Source organism: Papaver somniferum, chromosome 4 (assembly GCF_003573695.1).
Source record: "Papaver somniferum cultivar HN1 chromosome 4, ASM357369v1, whole genome shotgun sequence".
NCBI lineage: Eukaryota > Viridiplantae > Streptophyta > Magnoliopsida > Ranunculales > Papaveraceae > Papaver > Papaver somniferum.
The window spans coordinates 38,051,393-38,076,297 of record NC_039361.1 but is presented as its reverse complement, the minus strand read 5'-3'; the positions used below and the strand labels follow the sequence as shown (position 1 = coordinate 38,076,297).

Genomic DNA, 24,905 nt, shown 5'->3' with positions numbered 1-24,905 from the left:
GTGTTTGCGTCCGTGAACTATGATTGTCCCATATATTTCAAAAGTTAAGCCTATTATGTCATTATGCAAATATTGATGAAGATATGATGAAGTTTTGATTGCAAAGATTAAGTCTGTTATATGTCTTTATGCAAATATTGATGAAAAATAGAATGAATCTTTGAATATTCGGCATTATTGGTCCTTCCCTGATTCACTTCTATGTGAAAGTACTGCGTGGCTCCATAAGTTCTCTTATGTTGAGCAATTCCGATTAAATTAATCATGGGTTCTCTTGTGGTTAATTTAATTGAGTATTTATGATACAAATTCATGTTTCATGTGATTTATTAATGTCTAAAGAAATCCTTATTTTCTTGTGAAAGTAAGGTCGCTCTTGTTGTTCTTTCAGGATTGACATTTTATGGGGGAGAGTTCTTAATTGAACTTGTGCTTAATTTCCAAATCTTTGTGGGGAGTGCGGCTGTGGCATATTGTAAGAGTTTTTTGTATCTTTATAAACTACTTGATGAATACACTAGTTTCGACTATGTGAAATCATCGAAACAAAGTTGATATGTTCTCTATTAGTGATGAAGTATCTGTATGAGAATTTCATTATGATCCCATTAGTTTTCGTACCTTTGCCAATTTATATTGACAAAAATGGGGAGAATTAGTGTGTAGTTCACACTACAAATACATATGGTTTACGGATCATTATGAAGGGGGAGTGGTTTTCATGTGAGATGAAGTATTGACTAAGGGGGAGTGATACATATAACCATAGTATTGTTGTCAAAGTTGTGATACAACTGGACTTTGATGCTGTGCAATAATACTATGACACTGTTTAACAATGATTGAGAGCTACTGTTTTCTCATTGTTATAGATACGGATCTTCAACAACTATGACGCTGAGTTGAACACATTCAGAATCATTGCAGTACTTGGAAGTGACGAAGATTTCGAGTAATGTTGAAGAACTAAGGAAATCAAGCATTTGGGTTGAGAGCTACAAAGTTTATTTATTTTGTATTCCATATGTATTTATAGTTTTGTCACTAAAATTGACAAAGGGGAAGATTGTTAGAGCACTTCTCGGTCGAACTCGCAAGCGTTGCTATCTCAAGCTTGTTGTCAAGTTTAATTGCCAAAACTATAAGTCTTGATTTCTAGTCTATTTATAGCTAAGTCTCGGATTAGGATAGAAAGTATAGTTGAGCATTAGACTTCACAGCGTTCATCGATTGAAGATGAAGAACTAATAAGGGGATCTTGTGGAACTTCATCAACAAAAGGTATGTGGAGACTTGAACTCATCTATCACTCAAAAGTCTATGTACTCTGTCTCCTATTTAAGACAAAAGTCGTATAGCTATATAGACCTCGATTATACACATTTGATATTTCGAGCTGAGTTTAACTCGCTTGCATATTTCTCGAAATATGTGTTGGAAAGATTTCGCTTTAACCAAGTTCATCTTATATTCTTGACGAAAGTCAAAATATGATCATATGAAAATCGTCTGGTAACATCTTACATGATTTGTGTGAGACAATCATTTGACGTAGACTCGGAATGTTTCGTGTTTATCATTCGATCACTTGAAAATCACTTTGAAGCTAATAGTTTGTGTGAGACAGCTATTGTCGTCTTCTATGAATGTTTCAATGATTGAAATGGGAGTTTAGAACACTTAATCATAATTAGATTATGTACACAGTATGCGTACTTGCATATGTGTTGATCCAACACCAGAATATAGTATGCATACCCGTATGCGTACTGGCAAGGTCAGGTAAAGTCCGGGAGCTAAATTATGCGTACCAGTACGCGTACTGGCTAAGTCAGTTGAAGTCCGGGTACTATAGTATGCATACCAGTACGCGTACTGGATTCAACTGAAACTTGGAAGTGTACGACAATATGCGTACCCGTTTGCATACTGGCGAACACAGTCCAAGTCCGACTACTTAGGTATGGGTACCCGTTTGCATACTTGAGTGGGTTATGTTATAAAATCGGTTTGTTCATGAACTAATACATTTATATAATAAGGAATGCAATCTTTTGCAAACCGTGGTTATAATGTGCATGAATTGATTCGAGTGAATCAAAATCGAATTTTCTTCAATTGTGTCTTGTATATTTCTATGAGAATATAAACAATTGAACAACTCTATAACTAATTTCATTTGAGTCATTTGAACTAGTTATGGTTAAGATGAATAAGGTTAATATGAAAATGTTCATATGGCTAACTTCGGTTAACTATTGTTGAGCCAACAAAGGTGTACACGTTTAGGTACGATTACTCATATCTAAATGAAGTCACTTTTCATTTATGTGTAACAATCTAAGTTCGATATAACGATTGAAAGATATTAGGTTGAGTCTAATCAGGTTTGCATCTAACGGTGAATATTGAATGCTTTGTTACCAAGGTAACATTGATTGCAAACCCTGATTTGAAGACTATATAAGGGATAACTCTAGCAACTGGGAAACCTAATCCCCACACCTCCTGTGTGATACTAGTTGCGACTAGAGTCGATTCCCCTTTAACCTTAGGTTTTTCTAAAGCACTGTAGGTTAACGACTTGAAGACTTCATTGGGATTGTGAAGCCAGACCCAACTATTTTCTTTGTAGTTGCGCGTTCTGATGTTGCTGTTTTCTATCGTGATTGAGTACTATCTTCTCTAAGATTTGCTCGAGATTTAATCTCCGATAGACAAGATAAAAAGTAGTCACAAACATATTCGTCTCATCGTTTGTGATTCCACAATATCTCGTTTCGCTACCATACGATTAAGATTATTGTGAGGTGATTGATATTTCTAGGATGTTCTTAGGGAATATAATTTCGATAAATCAATTGGTTCCTATTCACCTTGATTTATCAAAATACGGAACAAAACTTATAGGTATATCTGTGGGAGACAGATTTATCTATTCAATAGACTTTTATGTGTGAGACAGATTGGTTTATCAAGTCTTCGAGTTTGGGTCGTAACAACTCTTAGTTGTGGGTGAGATCAGCTAAGGGAATCAAGTGTGCAGAGTCCCGCTGGGATTCAGAGGTGTAAGGAGCGACTATACCTTGATCAGTGTGAGATTAGTTAGGGCTCAACTACATTCCATCCTGAAGTTAACTTGGAGTATGCTAGTGTCTATAACGCTTATAAAATTTATGGTGTTGAAATCTAGACTAGGTCCCGGGGTTTTTCTGCATTTGCGGTTTCCTCGTTAATAAAATTTATGGTGTCTGTTTTATTTCTTTTCCGCATTATATTTTCTATATAATTGAAATATCACAGGTTGTGCGTAAGATCAATCAATTGTGAATCCAACCTTTGGTTGGTAATTAAATTGATTGACATTTGGATATTGGTTTTTGATACCGTCCAGTTTATTTCTCATATTCAACCGGGCTCGCAAATTCCTGTTTGTTTGATTGCAGATTGAATTGAGAAATTGAGATATAACTCTTTGATATACTTTTCTTAAGATTGAGTCTGACTGGCTAGTTGATTCTTTTGAAAGTATATCGGAGTTAGTCCATACAGATTGATAAGCGAAATATTGTGTGTGGTTATTAGACCTTCGATTTTTCAACTAGTATCAGAGCAGGCAAACACGTTTAAGACCTCATAAATTTGTGTTTGTAGCGATCTGACTCTATGGAAAAAAGTGCTATCTCTATAAACATAACACCAGTCTTCGATGGCTCGAATCACTTATGGTGGAAAATTGCTATGCGTGCCTTTCTTGAAGCACGTGATTTTCAATCATGTGTTTATGTTGTTGTTGATGGTGGTTTTTAGCTTAGGGTTAAAATCGTAAAACCTTGCATCAGATGTGACGTTACTATGCAAGGAAGCGGTGCTGCGAGTACTAACCTCTCCACCGACATATTTATTGAGCCGCTCAATACACTTTTATCCATAACACTCTAAAAATTTCGGCACCTCTCCAATACGAGACTCACTGAGTACTTTCCTGTGCTATGTTCCCCAGCAAAACCCTTAATCGGTATGGCATGACGGATTTATGTTCACTCGCAGCGGAGTAGCATGAACCTCCAAGTACCAAAGTTAAGGCCATTGCACGAAATGCTCAGACACAAAGCATACTGCATTCTGTAGATAAAGATTTTGTATGGCAGCATACAAAATCCAGTTAATTGTTGTGATAACTCGCAAAGAACTCATAAACCCAACTAATTTGAAAATTAGAGTTTCGCGCTCCACGCAGTATACTGGACCCCGTTGGTCGAAACCATGCTTAAACAAGCTAGGCAACCGAATCCACCACAACGCGCTAAAAGTGCGGCCTCTCCCTAGCATGTCGGCCCTCTTTCCGTCGATCAATCAGGTCGCTTCAAATCCGCCACCGTGCGTTGGAAATATGGTCACGCCCTAGCATGCTGGACCCACTTCCCGTCAACCAATCAAGTTGCTCCAAAACTTTCCACAGCCTTAAAAAGGTCGCCATACTAAGTTGGCTTCCCAAAACACGCCAGCTTCCCAAAAACGCGCTAGCTTCCCAAAAAAAAAACACGTCAGCATGCCGCACGCGCATTCTGCACATGCCAGGCGCGCATACCAGACGCGCATGCCAGACGCGCTTCCCAGACGCGCATGCCATACGCGCTTACTAGACGCGCTTACCAGACACGCATGCCAGACGCGCTTACCAGACGCACATGCCAGGCACACATGCCGCACGTGTATGCCAAAAAGCATGCGCAAGCCATGCCAGCCACGCTACCACGCCTCTGGCCACCAACGGAAGGTAGCCATAATCAATGGCTACCCTTCCTCCTTAGGTGCGGATCTCATCCGTACAAGTTCGTCACCAATCCTGTGGAAACTTCTGGCCGCAATGCCAAATTCCACCGTTTGTGTCAAACCGTAATTTCGCCACGCCAAAGGCATGCACAAGCTATGCCAGCACCACGGCCACGCCACTGGCCGGAAAACGGAAGGTAGCCGCGATCAACGACTACCCTTCCTCCTGAGATGCAAAATCTCGACCGTCGAAGGTCGTCACTGAACCGGTAAGCCTCTCTATCTTAACTTGCCGCACATAGAAACATACTACACGTTTTCCAATGAAAACACTCGAGGCGGTTAGTAATGGAAAGAAATAAGTGGTGAAACACATCTTCATTATGGAAACATCAATTCCAGGCGTTACCCGTTACCACTTTTCCACCACTCAACCGCTTCCACTTCAAAACGCCCACACTTCCAGAATCAACTATTCTGGTCTCAACACTTTCTTCGCTTCCCTCCCTAAGACCAACCCTTCTCCTTCACTTTGTGACCGGAGCAAGCTTGAAATGGCCATTTCTTGGTTTAGGCTAGGATTGTACAGATTGATCTCTCGAATCAAAAGTACTCCCGTGTAGTACATTGTTTTGGGTTTAGATTTGTTTCTCACCCACACACACAAGATTACCAAAATCGGCAGAAACAGTTTTCACCCACAAACAATTGGCGGCCACAGTGGGAGGTCAATCTCTCAGTTGCAATATCTATTTCCAATTTCCAGTTTCATCTTTCAATTCCGATCTGAAGATGGTAGAAGCAAACAATCCGCTCGGGAATCAATGTCTCAGTTATCACACGACGAGGAGCGACGGGGGACTTATCGCGGTCAGGACGGCGTCACCCATAAAACTACGACGGACGTGCCTATGGCTAGGGTTTGCACCAAGATAGAAGAACAAGCTAAAGGAGGAACGCTGGAATACATACCTGGAGTATGCTTGTTGTGTTGCTACTAGCTCCAAGACGAGGGAAAAAAACTGATGATACGGGATAAAGAAGATGGGTAGCGCCTTTTATAGGCACGATGTTTTTGGAGCTCGAATGGAGGAAGGTTTCCTATTTTTGGTTACACATGGGAAGAGGCAATCGGGCCCGCTAGCAACGCTACATGGCGCCAATAGGCCGTCCCAAGCTAGCGTCAAGAGACCGCCAGCGCCATCTCCACGCTCCAGCCGGCACCATCTCCTCATCCTAGCTGGCGCCATATCCGCGTCCCCTCCACTCATAGCCAGCGCTAGCAGCCTGCATGTTTCCAGCGCCAGCAGCTTGCATCCTTTCCAGCGCTAACGACTTGCATCCTTTCCAGCGCTAACAGCTTGCATACTTTCTAGCGCTAACAACTTGCATCCTTCCAGCGCTAACAGCTTGCATCTTTCTAGCGCTAACAACTTGTATCCTTTCCAGCGCTGACAACTTGCATCTGTTCCAGCGCTAACAACTTGCATCCTTCCAGCGCTAACAACTTGCATCTTTCCAGAGCCAGCACCTTACATCCTTTCCAGCGCCATCTTTTCGCTCTACAACCATCCAAAGTCCAGCTTCATCTTCTCCGCTCCACAACCAGCCAAAGCAGCTCCATTTTCACCCTTCGAAACAACGCCATGGCTCCATCACTCCGTGATCAAAACCGCGCCATCTCTGCACGATACACCTACGATCAAGAGAACCAGAGCCGCTTGCGCCACCCCAACGTTTCTTCAAGTATGACAGCTCCAACCGTCACCAGAGCCGCTGCTACTCCACCATCAGGGCAAGAGACTGGAGGAGCCGGAAGAAGCCGACCTCCTTTTACCACTGTTGATTTTATGGAAACACAAAAGGTTCTCGTAAGGCTCAGACATGCGTGTCTATAACTCAGAAAGAGATACATATTTCCTCAAAACACTGACGGAGCGGCCACCATAAAATTCACGTCAACCCAAGAGGGAGATGACAAGGAATACTTTGAACATCCGGCGCAGTCACTTCAGCAGGACGTGCGTTGATAGAAGAAGAGGCTCGCGTTGCTCTTGAACGCCGAGTAGAAGGGAATCAACAACCCTCCTGAGTTCACAGAGACCCTCTTTCCATCAGGAGCTACATGATTTCTGGGGACTTCGTCCACAAAATCGTGAAGTCTATGATGAAACATTTATGTGAGATTCTATATTTCTCCAAGGCGTAGCGTCAAGACATATTTGCATCCCTCAACCGCACTGCATCAGGAAAGCAGCTTTTTCCATCCAGGGAAGCTGTTCCCAAACCCCAACCTCTCCTGGAAAGCACGATCGACAGATGGAACTGGGGACTCCTAACCACTGTTCACTTGAAGGATGTCGAGTTTGACAGAACGCTGAGTGACGCGATCTCCGACTTCAACATTGTAACCGTCAAAGCTCTGAGAGTTGCAAGGCGCCGTTTCAACTTTCGCTCCATAAGTGGCTCCGCTTCAACGTTCTCCAGCAGCGGCTCCGCTTCAACGTTCGCCCCAGCAACCGCTCGGCTTCAGCGTTCTCTCCGTAAGCTTCTCCAGGATCCGAAGCCTAATCTTCAGCGCTTTGCTCCATAAGTTTCAACGTCTTCTCCAAGAGCCGAAGCTACTTCAACGCCTCATTCCTTCCAAGGATCGTGCCGTAGCCGCCACGCTCTTTCCTTCCAAGACCTGGGGACTTTTATCCGTCTATCAACCAGTTATCATTCTGGTGTCGTCACTAACGCCTGATGCTGCTCGCTCATGGGGGAGCCTAAAATACCCAAATCCCGATCATGCGCGAAGGACATGCCTAGCGGAGACAGAGCTAAGTAACTATCCTTAAACTAAATTCTTTATATCTATTAGGCATGTTCAATAAGTTTCAAAATACCTTAGTGTTGAGACATACAATTCCTCAACACTCACTACTGTGTTGTCAGGCATACTGCCTCAACACACCTTTCCTAGTAGTGTTGAGACGTGCAATTCCTCAACTCTCACTACTGTGTTGCCAGGCATACTGCCTCAACACACCTTCCCCAGTAGTGTTGAGACGTGCAATTCCTCAACACTCACTACTGTGTTGCCAGGCATACTGCATCATCACACCTTCCCTAGTAGTGTTAAGACGTGCAATTCCTCAACACTCACTACTGTGTTGCCAGGCATACTGCCTCAACACACCTTTCCTAGTAGTGTTGAGACGTAAAAATTCCTCAACACTCACTATTGTGTTGCCAGGTATACTGCCTCAACACACCCTTCCTAGTAGTGTTGAGACGTGCAATTCCTCAACACTCACTACTGTGTTCCCAGGCATACTACCTCAATACACCTTTCCTAATAGTGTTGAGACGTGCAATTCCTCAACACTCACTACCACTAGTGGAAAATGGGTGTTTAACTACCCACATCCGAGACACTCATTAATGGTAGTTGGACCGCCGACCATAAATAACCGTCTCTGATATAATAAGAAAATGGACCATATCCGAGAGCTTAATAAGCTGTCTCAGAATAACAAAATTTATTTACCCTTGTATCCCTCTTGGAACTCCAATTCAGAGACCCGCAGGTGTACATTGCAGTTACTGTTTTAGATGTCTGATGAATGGCTGTAGATGTTTAAGATTTGAGCCATTGATTGAGATGAGATGGATGGCTGGATCGGAAAGAAGAGACCTCGTTATTATCGAGGATAAAGATATCTTCTCCTTCTATCTACGCCTCATCTTTCTCCTCTTCACACTCACTCCTCACTCCTCAGCTTGTCTTTCCCTCTCCCTCCAACCACCACCGACTACCTTCAAAGAAATCATCTATCTACCACATCCATGAACAACACCAACACCGATCTTCAGCACAAAAACAACATCGATCTTGTAGTTAGACCGTTGGCCATTAGTGAAGTTAGGTTTGGTTTTTCAAACAACATCAGGTACAATTAGGTTTCAATTCAAGTTCTCGTTATTTCTTTTCTTATAACTTTATTTGTTGACTTGGTTGATTCTCTACACTGGGTTTTAATCATTTTTCGATTATTGGTTGATTTCAGGTTGATTTCTCAATTTGGTGCGATTATTAGGGATTGATTTTGCAAACTTCACAGGTACAAAATTTGAGTTTTAATTTATTTATTTTTTGTTGATTTGGTTGATTCTCTTCGTTGGGTGTTAAGCTTTTTTCGATTATTGGTTGATTTCAGGTTGATTTCTCAATTTGGTGCGGTTATTAGGGTTTGATTTTACAAATTTCATCAGGTGCAAAATTTGAGTTTTATTTTTTTTTCTTTTCTTTCAACTTGATTTTCTTTTTAGTTGGCTGTCTTCATTGGGTTTTAACCATTATTTGTATTTGTTTGATTTCGGTTATTTATTGTTTGATTTCAGTCAGACAACTTAAGTTATAGGAACATCTTCATCAGGTAAAAGTTTTATCTGATTTTGGTATTTGGGTGATGTTAGTTGTTTTCATGATACTGAAGTTGGGGTTTGTTTGTTTAGATTTAGTCTACTGATCATGTATTAGGGTCTAGGTAATGAAGTAATATGTTTAATTTTAACTGATTTTGTCTCAATTCATGTGAAAGGATTACTGGTTTGGTGATGTTAATGTACAAGCACGTTCTGTTTTCTTCGAAGTAATTTTATTTTGGTTGATGTCAAATGTAACGAGATTTCTGTTTTAACAACATGATAGTTATAAAATGAATACTTCAGTGGTTGTACGTATATTAGTATTTGATTACATATGATGTTATTCTTAGTTCCAATATGACTTAGAATGATGATTTTTAATCCAAGTTGACTAGGTTTTTGTGTTACTTTGTTAATCTTTCAAAGTAATTTTCTTGTAGACAAGTATGATATGAGGAGAGGTCGGTTTGCAAAGAACGGACTGATTCAGTACCAGATTGTATGCCAACAAGTTAATGTTGGTTCTCTGGAAGAGGTGATCAAACCATTTTTGCATCTTTCAACTGAGAAAGTTGAGAATGCAAAGACCCAGGCAGAGGCTTTAGAAGAAGCTCTAGACATTGATGACTTGGAAGCGGATAAGAGGCCTGAAGACTTGATGCTGAGCTATATTGGTGGAGAGAAGGGAAAGGATATATCTGACCGCGAGCTTGTTACTCTGTGGTTAGAGGCCTACAGAATGGTTCTCGAAATTCTCCGTAACAACACTAAACTAGAAGCATTCTACGCGGTAAGCCATCTGATATTTTAATTAGGTTTACCTCCTTTCAACCGCTTTTTATCTCTTAGGCATTTTTGATTTTTCAGTCTTGATGAGTTTGAGTGTAATATTTCTCTCTATTGTAATGATGACTGCACACCGAGTCTTCCAGTTTTGTAAGAAGCACAAGAGAACATGAATTCTGTAGGCTTTGCGACATAATAGAAACCTCTTGCAAATGTAACAAATACAAGGACCAGAAGACATACCTGACTAATGAGATTGAACTTTGGCAGGTATGTGGAGAAATTAGTTCCATAGTCCAAGTATTTGCGTGGAAAAAACTACTCGGTTCTCTATCTGAATTTTGTTATCTGATCTTGTGCAGGAAGCTTTTCGTTTTGTGTAAGACATTCATGGTTTGATGTGTATGGTAAAGAAAACTCCCAAGCCATAAGTGATGGTCATTTATTATGGCAAGCTGACGGAGATGTTCCGGGTTTCGAACTATCAACTTTATAATGCATATGCATGGTCCAAACTGTTCTCACGACAAAGGTAAATAATTACGAAACACATGTTCCACCTTGTTCTAGTATTCATAGTGTTAATGGTGGGTTTTTTGTTGGCCACCTTGTTCCAAACTGTGATTGGTCACTTTGGTTCTGTTGGGGTCTGTTGATATTACTGAGCTTTGTCAGATATTTATGGTTTGCAAGTGACTTTGCAGGGTATAGATTTTATAAACCTTGTTGATGTATATATGGTGTGAATCATTGGATTCCATCTAATAAACTCCAAAATGTGGAAAGAACCTGAGTGGATTAGTAGTATGTTGGGAGACCACATGTATAGAGTTTGGTTCTGCAGCTGTTGGGGGTGTCCTCGTGTTAGCTTTGGTATCTTTGATCCTTAATTCATCTTTGATCTGACTTTGTAATATATTTTTACAGGGTACTGCAGGAGTTTCCATAGCTAGTGTTTTGGGAGTCTAATGTATGCTTATAACAGAGCACAAGTATACTTTCAACAAAGAATGTTTGTCTGTTGGTTTAATATCTGTAATCAAATGCTCTTTCTTGCCTAAGTGCATTCGGTTTTGGTTTTAGGGATGGGTCACGATTCTTGAGTTTTGGTTCGTAAAAGTAGGAAGCAGGCACAACAGTATTACATATTATACAAAGTACTGATACATCCTTGATGTGTGGTTTTCTTGTCATTACTTTTGTGTTGTTAGAACCGTCTTTTGACAAGAACATGCATCTTGGTATTGTTGCTCAAATTGGGTTATAGTAGTCAGGGGTTGATGCTAAAATTGGGTTTTTAATTGATCATGTTAAGCCTTCGTTTGGAATTGTTGGCGATGTAACCTGTGTGCTTTTGTGGTTTACAGTGGACAAAAACAATGGAGGCTATGGATATGTTTCAGCTGCTCAAGATCCTAACATGTATCCTAACCAAGGCTATGTCGGTCCTGGATATGGTAACATGTATTCTGCCAACTATTGGGTCTATATTTATACTGCCACGTGATATCTTATAAATGCATTTTTTTATATATAAATTGGAATTAATTAGTTTATGGGATTCATGTATAATCAACGACTAGAAGACTAGAATTTGAGAATGATATCGTGCCAGATTGAACGTGGTATGACTAGCTAGTCCAAACTGGTAGCTAGGATTATCTTTTAAATTTCTATATGGTAGATTGATTAGTCCTATTTTGGCAAACTACTGCAATGATATTCAAGTGGTATAGGGTAGGAGTATCGTAGCTTGTGGATTGGTTCCTTGTTTGTCTTTAAAATGCGGAATACTGCGAATGTATCTATAGAATATGATGGCTGTTACGGCTTGGGATGGATGGTTTTTATTTCAAATGCAAAATAAATTCCATTGGGTACTGATGATAAGCTAGGAATTCTTCATGTTAAATGGGTTGTCTCCCAAATTTATTTAAAATGTCAGAGTGTCTCTTTTGATTGTGTATACTCTATTTAACTTGTAAATCTCGTTGTCTAGATTTAGACCATCCTCATCTTAACGTACATTTTTAATATCAGGGGTTTGTTATATGTGACCTAGGTTGCAATTTATAAAGATTGGCAATGCGAAAACTCGTGTTTTCTGGCTGTTCCTAAAATTATACTTGGTTATCTATGAGCTTTGGTTTATTTCATAGTCAAACTGATGCATAATGGTCGATTTTGCAGCACTTGGGAACTGTAATCAAGTCTCGCATCCCAGGCCTCCAGTCGATAATTAATAAAAGTATTGCTGAACTAGAGGCGGAATTGAGTCGTTTTGGCAAGCCTGTTGCTTTTGATGGTGGAGTAAGTCTACCTTAAATCTCAGTCTTCAATTCAGAGCCTATTGTCTTTAGTCTTCAATATGCACTTATGAGAAAACATGCACTCAGTTATGGAGATTTGTCGTCTTTTGGCCTAATCCACTACTTGTGGTTTTTTGCAGGGTAAACTGTACCTGATTATGGAGATTTGTCATCTTTATGATGGAATTTACAAAGAACATCTTGACGGCATGTATGTAGCTGGTAGATTGGAATGTAGCTGGTGTTACTTTCTGGTAGATTGGAATGTAGCTGCCCCTGCCCACACATGTGAGTTGACAACAAAACTTGAACCTCCTTTTGTGATTTGATTTTGAGTTTTATCTGTTGCCTTAGAATGATCTATCTGTTCCCCTGTGATGTCGTTACTTACAAAAAATAAAAACACATGAGTTTCCAAAGGATTCAACCCATTTCTTTGTATCTGCCTTCGATTTCCCTGTCAGCTACAGATATTAATTTTGACTAATGAGCCAACTGTTGTTTACATGATCCTTATACCTTGAACATTACATTTATGGTATTGGTGGTTGGTGTATGTTGCAGGAACGACGTTCTTTGTCGTATGTGAACCAGGGACACAACACATGGATGCTCTACTTGATATCATTTATGAAGTATTGGCTAAGTTCATCGTCATCGGAGGAGCTTATCGTTTTGTTGTTTAACATGTTGTTTTTAGCTTATTGTCTATTAGTTTAGCATCTTGTTGTTAGAACTTATTAGCTACCTAGCTTGGACATGTTTTGTATTGAGCCAAAATTTCATCTTTTTTGTGTAATTTTAAACCAAATGGATAAAGTGAATGAATGTGGAATTCTCAAGTTTGAGTTTAAATTTGGATTTCATTTGAGTTCCATTTTACTTGACTTTGACTTGACTTTTTTTGAGTTTTATTTGACTTAACTTTGAGTTCCAGTCATATTATTTCAGATTTATCCATTCAGGCATTTCAGCAAGTCTGAATTTATATTTTTTTTATATTATAATTTAAATCTGAGACTCACGGCTAAGGGTCTGTACCTCGTAACCCTTAAAATCCGTCGTTATTTGAGACCCACGGCTAAGGGTCGTACCAAACAACGGCGCTTTATCAGAGACCCCAACAGAGACGGTTGGAAATGGTCATATAACTCGTATATATGACTTGTCCTGACGGTCGCGGAACATCTGTTTTCCACTAGTGTACTATGTTGCCAGACATACTGCCTCAAAACACCTTTCTTAGTAGTGTTGAGACGTGCAATTCCTCAATACTCACTACTGTGTTGCCAGGCATACTGCCTCAACACACCTTTCCTAGGAGTGTTGAGGCGTGCAAATTCCTCGACACTCACTATTGTGTTGCCAGGCATACTGCCTCAATACACCTTTCCTAGTAGTGCTGAGACGTGCAATTCCTCAACACTCACTACTGTGTTGCCAGGCATACTGCCTCAACACACATTTCCTAGTAGTGTTGAGACGTGCAATTCCTCAACACTCACTACTGAGTTGCCAGGCATACTGCCTCAACACACCTTTCCTAGTAGTGTTGAGACGTGCAAATTCCTCAACACTCACTATTGTGTTGCCATTCATACTTCCTCAACACACCATTCCTAGTAGTGTTGATACGTGCAATTCATCAACACTCACTACTGTGTTGCTAGGCATACTGCCTCAACACACCTTTCCTAGTAGTGTTGAGACGTAAAAATTCCTCAACACTCACTATTGTGTTGCCAGGTATACTGCCTCAACACACCCTTCCTAGTAGTGTTGAGACGTGCAATTCCTCAACACTCACTAATGTGTTGCCAGGCATACTGCCTCAACACACCTTTCCTAGTAGTATTGAGACGTGCAAATTCCTCAACACTCACTACTGTGTTTCCAGGCATACTGCCTCAACACACCTTTCCTAGTAGTGTTGAGACGTGCAATTCCTCAACACTCACTACTGTGTTGCCAGGCATACTGCCTCAACACACCTTTCCCAGTAGTGTTGAGACGTGCAATTCCTCAACACTCACTACTGTGTTGCCAGGCATACTGCCTCAACACACCTTTCCCAGTAGCGTTGAGACGTGCAATTCCTCAACACTCACTACTGTGTTGTCAGGCATACTGCCTCAACACACCTTTCCTAGTAGTGTTGAGACGTGCAAATTTATCAACACTCACTAGTGTGTTGCCAGGCATACTGCCTCAACACACCTTTCCTAGTAGTGTTGAGACGTGCAAATTCCTCAACACTCACTACTGTGTCACCAGGCATACTGCCTCAACACACCTTTCCCATTAGTGTTGAGACGTGCAAAATCCTCAACAGTGGAGGGCTTTGACCACGGAGCGCCGTTTTACGCCCTCCCTGTGATCAAGTAAGTAACGCCATCATCACCGTTTGGTAGCCGAAATTCCGAAACCAGTTACCATTGCTCCATGGGACTGAAGCCAACAACTCCGTTCTGCGCCAAGCCAGGCAACGCCACGGCGAAACCAAGCAAAACCGCGTCCAAGCCGTGTCCAAGCCAAACCGCGTCCGAGCCGCGCCAAGCCGAGCCGCGTCCAAGCCAAGCCATGTCCAAGCTATCCACGCCATCCGTTACTTCAGCTAGCCGCCCATCCGCTACTTCGAGCTAGCGGTATTAACGACCCATGACCAAGATGAATCTATGCAAAATCCGCCAGTACAAGGATCACAGATTTCTCATGCCTCCACTAAAGGTTAGTTAAATTTCCTTGGCGATCTCTTCACATGTTGCTCTCTCGATTTTGCTCTCGCTTGTCACCATCTCATGCTTACCCCACAACAATGCCACTGTTACGTGCTAAGCAGGGGACTCAATATTGATGGTGGTTTTTAGCTTAGGGTTAAAATCGTAAAACCTTGCATCAGCTGTGACATCACTCTGCAAGGAAGCGGTGCTGCAAGTACTAACCTGGCCACCGACATATTTATTGAGCCGCTCAATACACTTTTATCCATAACACTCTGTAAATTTCGGCACCTCGCCAATACGAGACTCACTGAGTACTTTCCTGTGCTATGTTCCCCAGCAGAACCCTTAATCGATATGGCATGACGGATTGATGTTCACTCACAGAGGAGTAGCATGAACCTCCAGGTACCAAAGTTAAGGCCATTGCACGAAATGCTCAAACAGAAAGCGCATTGCATTCTGTAGATAAAGATTTTGTATGGCAGCATACAAAATCCAGCTAATTATTGTGATAACTCGCAAAGAACTCATAAACCCAACTAATTTTCAAATTAGGGTTTCGTGCCCCGTGCAGTATACTGGACCCCGTTGGTCGAAACCATGCTTAAACAAGCTAGGCAACTGAATCCGCCAAAATGCGCCAAAAGTGCGGCCGCGCCCTAGCATGCCGACCCTCTTTCCGTCGACTAATCAGGTCGCTTCAAATCTGCCACCGCGCGTTGGAAGTATGTCCACGCCCTAGCATGCTTTCCCCACTTCCCCTCAACCAATCGGGTTGCTCCAAAACTTTCCACGGCCTCAAAAAGGTCGCCATACTAAGTTGGCTTCCCAAAACACGCCAGCTTCCCGAAAAGGCGCTAGCTTCCAAAAAAAACGTCAGCATGCCGCTAGTGCATGCCGCACATGCCAGGCACGCATGTCAGACGCGCTTACCAGACGCGCTTACCAGACGCGCATGCCAGACACGCATGCCAGACGCGCTTGCCAGACGCGCATGCCAGACGCGCTTGCCAGACGCGCTTGCCAGACGCGCATGCCAGACGCGCTTACCAGACGCGCTTACCAGATGCACATGCCAGGCACACATGTCGCACGCGCATTCCATAAATCATGTGCAAGCCATGCCAGCCACACTACCACGCCTCTGGCCACCAACGGAAGGTAACCATAATCAATGGCTTCCCTTCCTCCTGAGGTGCGGATCTCAGCCGTACAAGTTCGCCGCCAAGCCTATGGCAACTTCTGTCCGCAATGCCAAATTCCACGGTTTGTGTCAAACCCTAATTTGGCAACGCCAAAGGCATGCGCAAGCCATGCCAACACCACGGACACGTCACTGGCCGCCAAACGGAAGGTATCCGCGATCAACGGCTACCCTTCCTCTTGAGATGCAAAATCTCGGCCGTCGAAGGTCGTCACTGAACCGTCAAGCCTCTCTATCTTAACTTGCCACACATAACAACATGCTACACGTTTTCCAATGAAAACACTCAAGATATCAAAACATGTCACAAACTGGGGGATGCTCATCAGGGTATTGGTCTGGCGGTTTACAGCGTACGGCGTGCAATACGCCTGTTACAAGAAAGTGTCATAAGAGTGATGCGGTTAGTTATGGCAAGAAATAAGTGGTGAAACGCATCTTCATTATGGAAACATCAATTCCAGGCGTTACCCGTTACCACTTTTCCACCACTCAACCGCTTCCACTTCTTACGAGGCCAGGGTACGTTTTATTACGACTTGTATAAATAGGTTTCACCTATTTCCACCAAACGACAAGTTTTGGTCAGGAGAACAATACACATCCAGAAATCACCTGGTAGATTTCCATTCAGCTCACCAGTTCAATTTTCTGATACAAGTCACAAAAACGCCCACACTTCCAGAATCAACTATTCTGGTCTCAACATTTTCTTCGCTTCCCTCCCTAAGACCAACCCTTCTCCTTCACTTTGTGACCGAAGAAAGCCTAGAACGACCATTTCTTGGTTTAGTCCAGGATTGTACAGATTGATCTCTCGAATCAAAAGTACTCCCGTGCAGTACATTGTTTTGGGTTTAGATTTGTTTCTCACCCACACACACAAGATTACAAAAATCGGCAGAAACAGTTTTCACCCACAAACAATTGTTAATATTTTTCTCCGGTTGTTACAGTAAGTGATGTAATTGTTCCAAGGGATATCGGTGATTATGATGCTGTTGAGATTCTTGCTGCAAAGCAAAATTATGATGAATTGAATGCTATCATCCATGCCATTACCCCAGATCTTCATCACCATGTGACTACATGCACTTGGTCTAAAGATGCGTGGGATATCTTAGAAACCGTATTTGAAGGGAATACCTGTGAAAAGGAAGCTAGGCTTCTGTTTTATGGGTAAAAATTGTTTCTGCTGATTTTGGTAAATTTGGGTGTGTGGATGAGAAACAAACCTAAAAAAAATGCACTGCACGAGATTACTTTAGATTCGAGAGATCAATCTGTACAATCCTGGCCTAAACCAAGAAATGGTCGTTCCAGTCTTGCTTCGGTCACAAAGTGAAGGAGAAGGGTTGGTCTTAGGGAGGGAAGCGAAGAAGGTGTTGATACCAGAATGGTTAATTCTGAAGGTGTGGTTATTTTATGACTTGTATCAGAATTTGGAACTGGCTTGCGGAATGAAAGCTATCAGTTCTTTGGTATTTTTCTGGATACTGTGTTGTTGTTCTCACCAAAACTTGTTGTTTGGTTGAAATAGGTAAAACTTATTTATACAAGTCATATTGAACGCACCTGATCTCGTAGAAAGTGGGAGTGTTTGAGTAATGAAGAAGTGGGGTTATGTGTAAATGCCAGAGACCATGTTCCCACCATGGAGGAAACTGGTTAGTTTACACCCACTACTTCTTACCGCCACTAACTGCCCTGCTTTCTGACACTTTCTTATAATGGGCGTGTTGCACGCCGCACGTTATAAACCGCCAGACCAATACCCTGATGAGCATCCCTCAGTTTGTGACATATTTGATGTCTCGAGTGTTTTCATGGAAAACATGTAGCAGATTGCTATGTGTGGCAAGTCAAAGTCAGGAGACTTTCCGCAGGAGAATAGCATGTGATGCTATTAGGCTTATCTTAGTTGGTCGCCCAAAACTTACCACAGGCCTGTCAATTCTGTGGCGAATTTGGACGACTGAGATCGTAACTCATGAGAAAGGGTGGCCATGGATTATGGCCACATTCTGTTGGCGCTTGATGGTAGCACAGTGGCGTCATTGGCACATGCCAATGGTGTAGTGGCATATAGCGGCATGCCAGTGGCATAGTGGCGCCTGGCGTAGCCGTGGCAGCTATTTTGGCATATTGGTGTTAGACCCAAATATGGCTCCGGCAACATTGGCCCTGTTGTTATATCAAACTTAAGGCCTTAGGAGAATTACTTTACCTAGTTGGCATGGAAACTTTAGCTAAATTAGGGTTTGGCATATCGAAACCCTAATTAGCGCGTGTGGCATGGCCGCGGCACGGTGGCGCTTTATGCAATCGGTGCCATGGCCACATTAAAGGAATTATGGTAGGGCATAATATGGGAATAACCACAGGCGCAAGTATGGCCACGGGTGATTATAGAATGGCGCCATTTTTAGGGTTTGTCGGGTCCCACATGGCTCGTGGCATGTTGTAGGGCCAAAATGGCGTAATTGGGCCACGACTGAAAATTAGGGTTTTGACTAATGCCACTAAGGCAGAGCCGTGTTTGGAATACCCTAATTGGAATATGTTATGTTGTTTGGCCACGAACAAGAAGTGGGTTAGCATGTTGGCGCGCTATTTATGGCATGCTGACACGTTCGGCATGCTATTGCGGAAAAGTGGCATGTTTGGCACGCCAATTAGCGTATTGGCGCGGCATGGCATGTTCGGCATGTCACTAGCATGTCGGAGCGGAATGGCACGTTTGGCATGCCAATTAGCATGTTGGCGCGCTATGGAAAGCCAATTTGGCATTATGACCATCTGGCGTAATTTTGCCTCTTTTAATACTGTGGCAGGTTTAGAGCGACCTGATTGGTCAATAGAAAAGGGGGCCGACAAAACGTGGACGTGGCCACACTTCTAGTGTGTGTGTGGCGGATTTAAAGCGACCTGATTGGTCGATGGGAAATAGTGCCGGCAAGTATGGTCCTAGCCACAACTCATGTGCGTGTGGCGGGTTTAAGGCGACCTGATTGGTCGATGGGAAATAGGGGTCGGTCCAGCAACATGGGGTGTGGCCACTTGCAAGTGGGGCCGGCTGGCCTATGGCATGGCCACACCTCCCTTTATTGCTGCTCCTATTCCACGGCTCCTTTTATTCCTTGTTTTCTGATTCTGGGTAGGATTTTGCACCTACTAATCCATGGAGGATTAATTGCCTACTTCGCCTAGGCTTATTTTCAACCGACGAGGTCTAATATACTGCACAGGGCGTAACCCTAATTATCACAAAATTGATTGAATTCTATGTGTTGACACAGAGTTCTTTAAGTTTATTGCCTGTGAGAAGTATGCTTTCCGATTGAGTACTTTATGCAAGGACCCTAATCTGGATACTTGGAAATTTGTGCTACTCTGCTGCGAGTGAACACAAATTGTCATGCCATATCATATTAAGGGTTCAGCTGGGGAACACAGCACAGAAAGCATTCAAAGAAACTTATATTAACTGAATAATACGGGCAAGGTTCCAAAATTTACAGAATATCTGGGATTGTTGCTACGTGCACCATTCTGGATAAATTTCATGCGGATATATTGAATTTCTCAATAAATGCGCCAGTGGAGAGGTTGAACACTCGTCACTTTACATGGGTCTGTCTCTTTGCAGAGTGACGGCATATTAAATACGAGGTTTTACAATTTTAACCCTGAACTAAAAACCACCATCAACAACTTCAAAACCTAAATTCTGAATGGGAAAACCTTCGTATGGCAGATGAAGATTCATTTGATGAGTTTAATCAAAAATTGTCGGAAATTGTTAATGCATCTTTTGCGTTGGGTAAGACTATTCCTGAAAGGACATTGTGATGAAAATTCTCATATCATTGCCATCCAGATACGATTCTAAGAAACATGCCATCGTTGAAGGAAATAACCTTGATGCGCTTTCCGAAAATATTCTCGTTGGGAAGTTAAAGATATTTGATCATGAGCATGTATCCAAATCTGGAAAGGATATTTCTTTCAAAGCACAAAAGAACACTAAATTACTTGATAAAAGTAAAAGTGTTGGCATCTCTGAAGATGATCCTTCTGAGACTGATTCATCAGATGAAGATCTTCACAAGTCAGCAAATAAAGGCTATAGTTTTGAGGACTCTTGAAATTCATAAGGCCCTGGTTCGGCATCGGTCTACAAGGTTTGTTGGAATTGACTCCTTTCTTCATGAACCTTATGTGCCCATGGATGTTGACGACAAGGAGTTCGGGGACGATAAAAAAATTTTTACAGGCCTTAATGTCTACGAACCTTCTCATGAGAATTTATTCTTGTGTTTTAAGAAGGATAACTTGGGTTTGGGATAGAAATTATTGTGAGTACACATAGCTATTGCCAACGATTTTCATCTTACAATATTAGATTTATTTATTTAAATTCTAAAGTTTATTTGGAAGATGATTTTGCAGTATTAATATTTATGGTTTTATATATTGCAACTTGTTATGGGATATGTGTGTTTGCGTCCGTGAACTATGATTGTCCCATATATGTCAAAAATTAAGCCTATTATGTCATTATGCAAATATTGATGTAGAGAAGATGAACTTTTGATGGCAAAGATTAAGTCTATTATATTTCTTTATGCAAATATTGATGAAAAATAGAATGAATCTTTGAATATTCCGTAGTATTGGTCTTTCCATGATCCACTTCCATGTGAAAGTAATGTGTGGCTCCATAAGTTCTCTTATGTTGAGCATTTCCGATTAAATTAGTCATGGGTTTTGTTGTGGTTAATTTAATTGAGTATATTGGATACAAATTCATTTGTCATGTGATTTGTTAATGTCCAAAGATATCATTATTTTCTTGTGAAAGTAAGTCGCTCTTGTTGATCTTTCGGGAATGACATTTTATGGGGGGGAAGAGTTCTTAATTGAACTTGTGCTTCATTTCCAAATCTTTGTAGGAGTTTTCTTGTATCTTTATAAACTCCTTGATGAATACACTAGTTTCAACTATGTGAAACCATCGAAACAAAGTTGATATGTTCTCTTTTAGTCATGAATTATCTCTATGAGAATTTCATTATGATCCCACTAGTTTTCGTACCTTTGCCAATTTATATTGACAAAAAGGGGGAGAATTAGTGTGTAGTTCACACTACAAATACATATAGTTTACGGATCATTATGTAAGGGGGAGTGGTTTTCATGTGAGATGAAGTATTATCTAAGGGGGAGTGATACATATCACCATAGTATTGTTGCAAAAGTTGTGATACAATTGGACTTTGATGCTGTGTGATAATATTATGACACTGTATAACAATGATTGAGAGATACTGTTTTCTCATTGTTATAGCTACGTATCTTTACTGGAGTACTTGGAAGTGACGAAGATTTCGAGTAATATTGAAGAACCAAGGAAATCAAGCATTTGGATTGAGAGCTACAAAGTTTGTTTATTTTGTATTCCATATGTATTGATAGTTTTGTCACTAAAATTGACAAAGGGGGAGATTGTTAGAGCACTGCTCGGTCGAACTCGCAAGCGTTGCTTGTTGTCAAGTTTAGTTTCCAAAACTATAAGTCTTGATTTCTAGTCTGCTTATAGCTAAGTCTCGGATTAGGATAGAAAGTGTAGTTGAGCATTAGACTTCACGGCGTTCATCGATTGAAGACGAAGAACTACTAAGGGGAGCTTTTGGAACTTCATCAACAAAAGGTATGTGGAGACTTGAACTCATCTATCACTCAAAAGTCTATCTACTCTATCACCTATTTAAGACAAAAGTCGTATAGCTATATAGACTTCGATTATACACATTTGATATTTCGAGCTAAATTTAACTCGCTTATGTATTTCTAGAAATATGTGTTGGTAAGCTTTTGCCTTAACCAAGTTCATCTTATATTCTTGACGAAAGTCAAAAGATGATCATGTGAAAATCGCCTGGTAACATCTTACATGATTTGTGTGAGACAGTCATTTGATGTAGACTCGAAATGTTTCGTATCATTCGATCACTTGAAAATCGCTTTGAAGCTAATAGTTTGGTGAGAAAGCTATTGTCGTCTTCTATGAATGTTTCACTGATTGAAATGAGAATTTAGAACACTTAACCATAATTGGATTATGTACACAGTATGCGTAATTTCATATGTGTTGATCCAAGACCGGAATGTAGTATGCATACCCGTATGCGTACTGGCAAGGTCAGGTAAAGTCCGAGAACTAAAGTATGCATACTAGTACGCATACTAGCAAAGTCAGCTGAAGTCCAAGTACTATCATATGCGTACCAGTACTTGTACTGGATTCAACTGAAACTTGGAAGTGCACGACAGTATGCGTACCCATTTGCATACTAGCGAACACAGTCCAAGTCCGGCTACTTAGGTATGCATACCCGTTTGCATACTTGAGTGGGTTATGTTCTAAAATCGGTTTGTTCATGAACTAATACATTTATATAATAAGGAATGCAATCTTTTGCAAACCGTGGCTATAATGTTCATGAATTGATTTGAGTGAATCAAAATCGATTTTGCTTCAATTGTGTCTTGTATAATTATATGAGAATATAAACAATTAAACAACTCTAGAACTAGTTTCATTTGAGTCATTTGAACTAGTTATGGTGAAGATGAATAAGGCTAGTATGAAAGTGTTCATACGGCTAACTTCGGTTAACTATTATTGAGCCAACAAAGATGTACACGTTTAGGTACGGTTACTCTTATCTAAATAAAGTCACATTTCATTTGTGTGTAACAATCTAAGTTCGATCTAACGGTTGAAAGATATTATCTTGAGTCTAATCAGGTTTGCATCTAACAATGAATATTGTAACATTGATTGCAAACCCTGATTTGAAGACTATGTAAGGGAGAACTCTAGCAACTGGAAAACCTAATCCCCACACCTCCTGTGTGATACTAGTTGCGACTAGAGTCGATTCTCCTTTAACCTTAGGTTTTTCTAAAACCCTATAGGTTAACGACTTGAAGACTTCATCGGGATTGTGAAGCCAGAACCAACTATTTTCTCTGTAGTTGCGTGTTCTAATCTTGCTGTTTTCTATCGTGATTGAGTACTATCTTCTCTAAGATTTGCTCGAGATTTAATCTCCGATAGGCAAGATCAAAAGTAGTCACAAACATCTTCGTCTTATCGTTTGTGATTCTACAATATTTTGTTTCGCTACCATACGATTAAGATTATTGTGAGGTGATTGATATTTCTAGGATGTTATTCGGGAATATAAGTCCGGCATATCAATTGGTTCCTGTTCACCTTGATTTATCAAAAGACCGATCAAAACTCATGGGTATATTTGAGGGAGATAGATTTATCTATTCAATAAACTTTTCTGTGTGAGACAGATTGGTTTATCAAGTCTTCGACTTTGCGTTATAGCAACTCTTAGTTGTGGGAGCTAAGGGAATAAAGTGTGCAGAGTCCTTCTGAGATTCAGAGGCATAAGGAAAGCGACTGTACCATGATCGGTGTGAGATTGGTTAGGGCTCAACTACATTCCAGTCCGACGTTAACTTGGAGAAGGCTAGTGTCTATAGAGGCATAATACAATGTGGTGTTCAAATCTGGACTAGGTCCCGGGGTTTTTCTGCATTTGCAGTTTCCTCGTTAACAAAATTTCTGGTGTCTGTGTTATTTCTTTTCCGCATTATATTTTCTATATAATTGAAATATCACAGGTTGTACGTAAGTTAAATCAATTATGAATCCAACTTATGGTTGTTGATTGAATTGATTGACACTTGGATATTGGTTTTTCATACCGTCCAAGTTATTTCATATATTCAATCGGGCTCGCAAATTACTATTTGTTTGATTGCAGATTGAATTGAGAAATTGAGATATAACTCTTTGATATACTTTTCTTAAGATTGAGTCTGACTGTCTGTATGACTGTCTAGTTGATTGAGTCCGATTCGTTCGGATCGACATGAGGGTCCAACTACATTGCATTGCCAGAATCCATGTTGTATATTTGAAACAGGTTGAACTCCTTGCTTCTCTCATGGTACAATCCTCTTCCCACTGAGGGACCCTTTCTCCTTGGTCCACAGAGAAAAAATGTAGGACTAATGCCAACAGTTCATCGCGGAAGAAATTAAAGGATTCACCGAGCCCGGATCACTAACCAATACTAATAGAACAGAAAATAACTGTCTTTTTTGTATACCTTCCCCGGTTTTGTTGCTACCGCGGGCCTTACGCAATCGATTGGATCAATCATATAGATATCCCTTCAACACAACATAGGTCATCGAAAGGATCTCGAACGACCCACCAAAGCACGAAATCCAGGATCTTTCAGATAATGGATTTCTATTTGAAGAGTGCATAAACGCATGGATAAGCCCACACTAACCCGTCAATTTGGGATCCAATTCGGTATTTTCCTTGGGAGATATCGGGAAGGAATTGGAATGTAATAATATCGATTCATACAGAAGAAAAGGTTCTCTATTGATTCAAACGTTGTACCTGTACCTATGGGATATGGGTAGAGGAAGAGGAAAGAAAATTTCACATAATACTTTTGATCGAAAAAGAAAGGATTATATGCAGAAGTAGGCTTGGTCTGGACCCTCACTTTCATTTCTAGGCCACTTTTTTTATTTCTTGCAAAACTAGGCAAGTTAAACGGATTCCATCCACTTTAACCATCGCGGTCA

The 24,905-nt window shown here is 41.0% G+C and overlaps 1 protein-coding gene and 1 long non-coding RNA gene across 2 annotated transcripts; both read left to right on the top strand.

The window, feature by feature from the left end:
• The first annotated feature begins 8,977 nt into the window (after positions 1-8,977).
• LOC113273748 lies at positions 8,978-10,092 on the top strand. Its single transcript, XR_003322585.1, has 3 exons — positions 8,978-9,033; positions 9,163-9,197; positions 9,630-10,092. It is a non-coding gene; the product is annotated as an uncharacterized LOC113273748 (long non-coding RNA).
• A 254-nt stretch (positions 10,093-10,346) lies between these two features.
• Positions 10,347-12,991, top strand: LOC113273747 (dynamin-related protein 5A-like). The gene is made up of 5 exons (XM_026523370.1): positions 10,347-10,507; positions 11,343-11,432; positions 12,166-12,285; positions 12,425-12,572; positions 12,849-12,991. Coding segments are annotated over exons 1-5 (387 nt in total). The 5' UTR covers positions 10,347-10,480; the 3' UTR covers positions 12,851-12,991.
• The last annotated feature ends 11,914 nt before the right edge of the window (positions 12,992-24,905 follow it).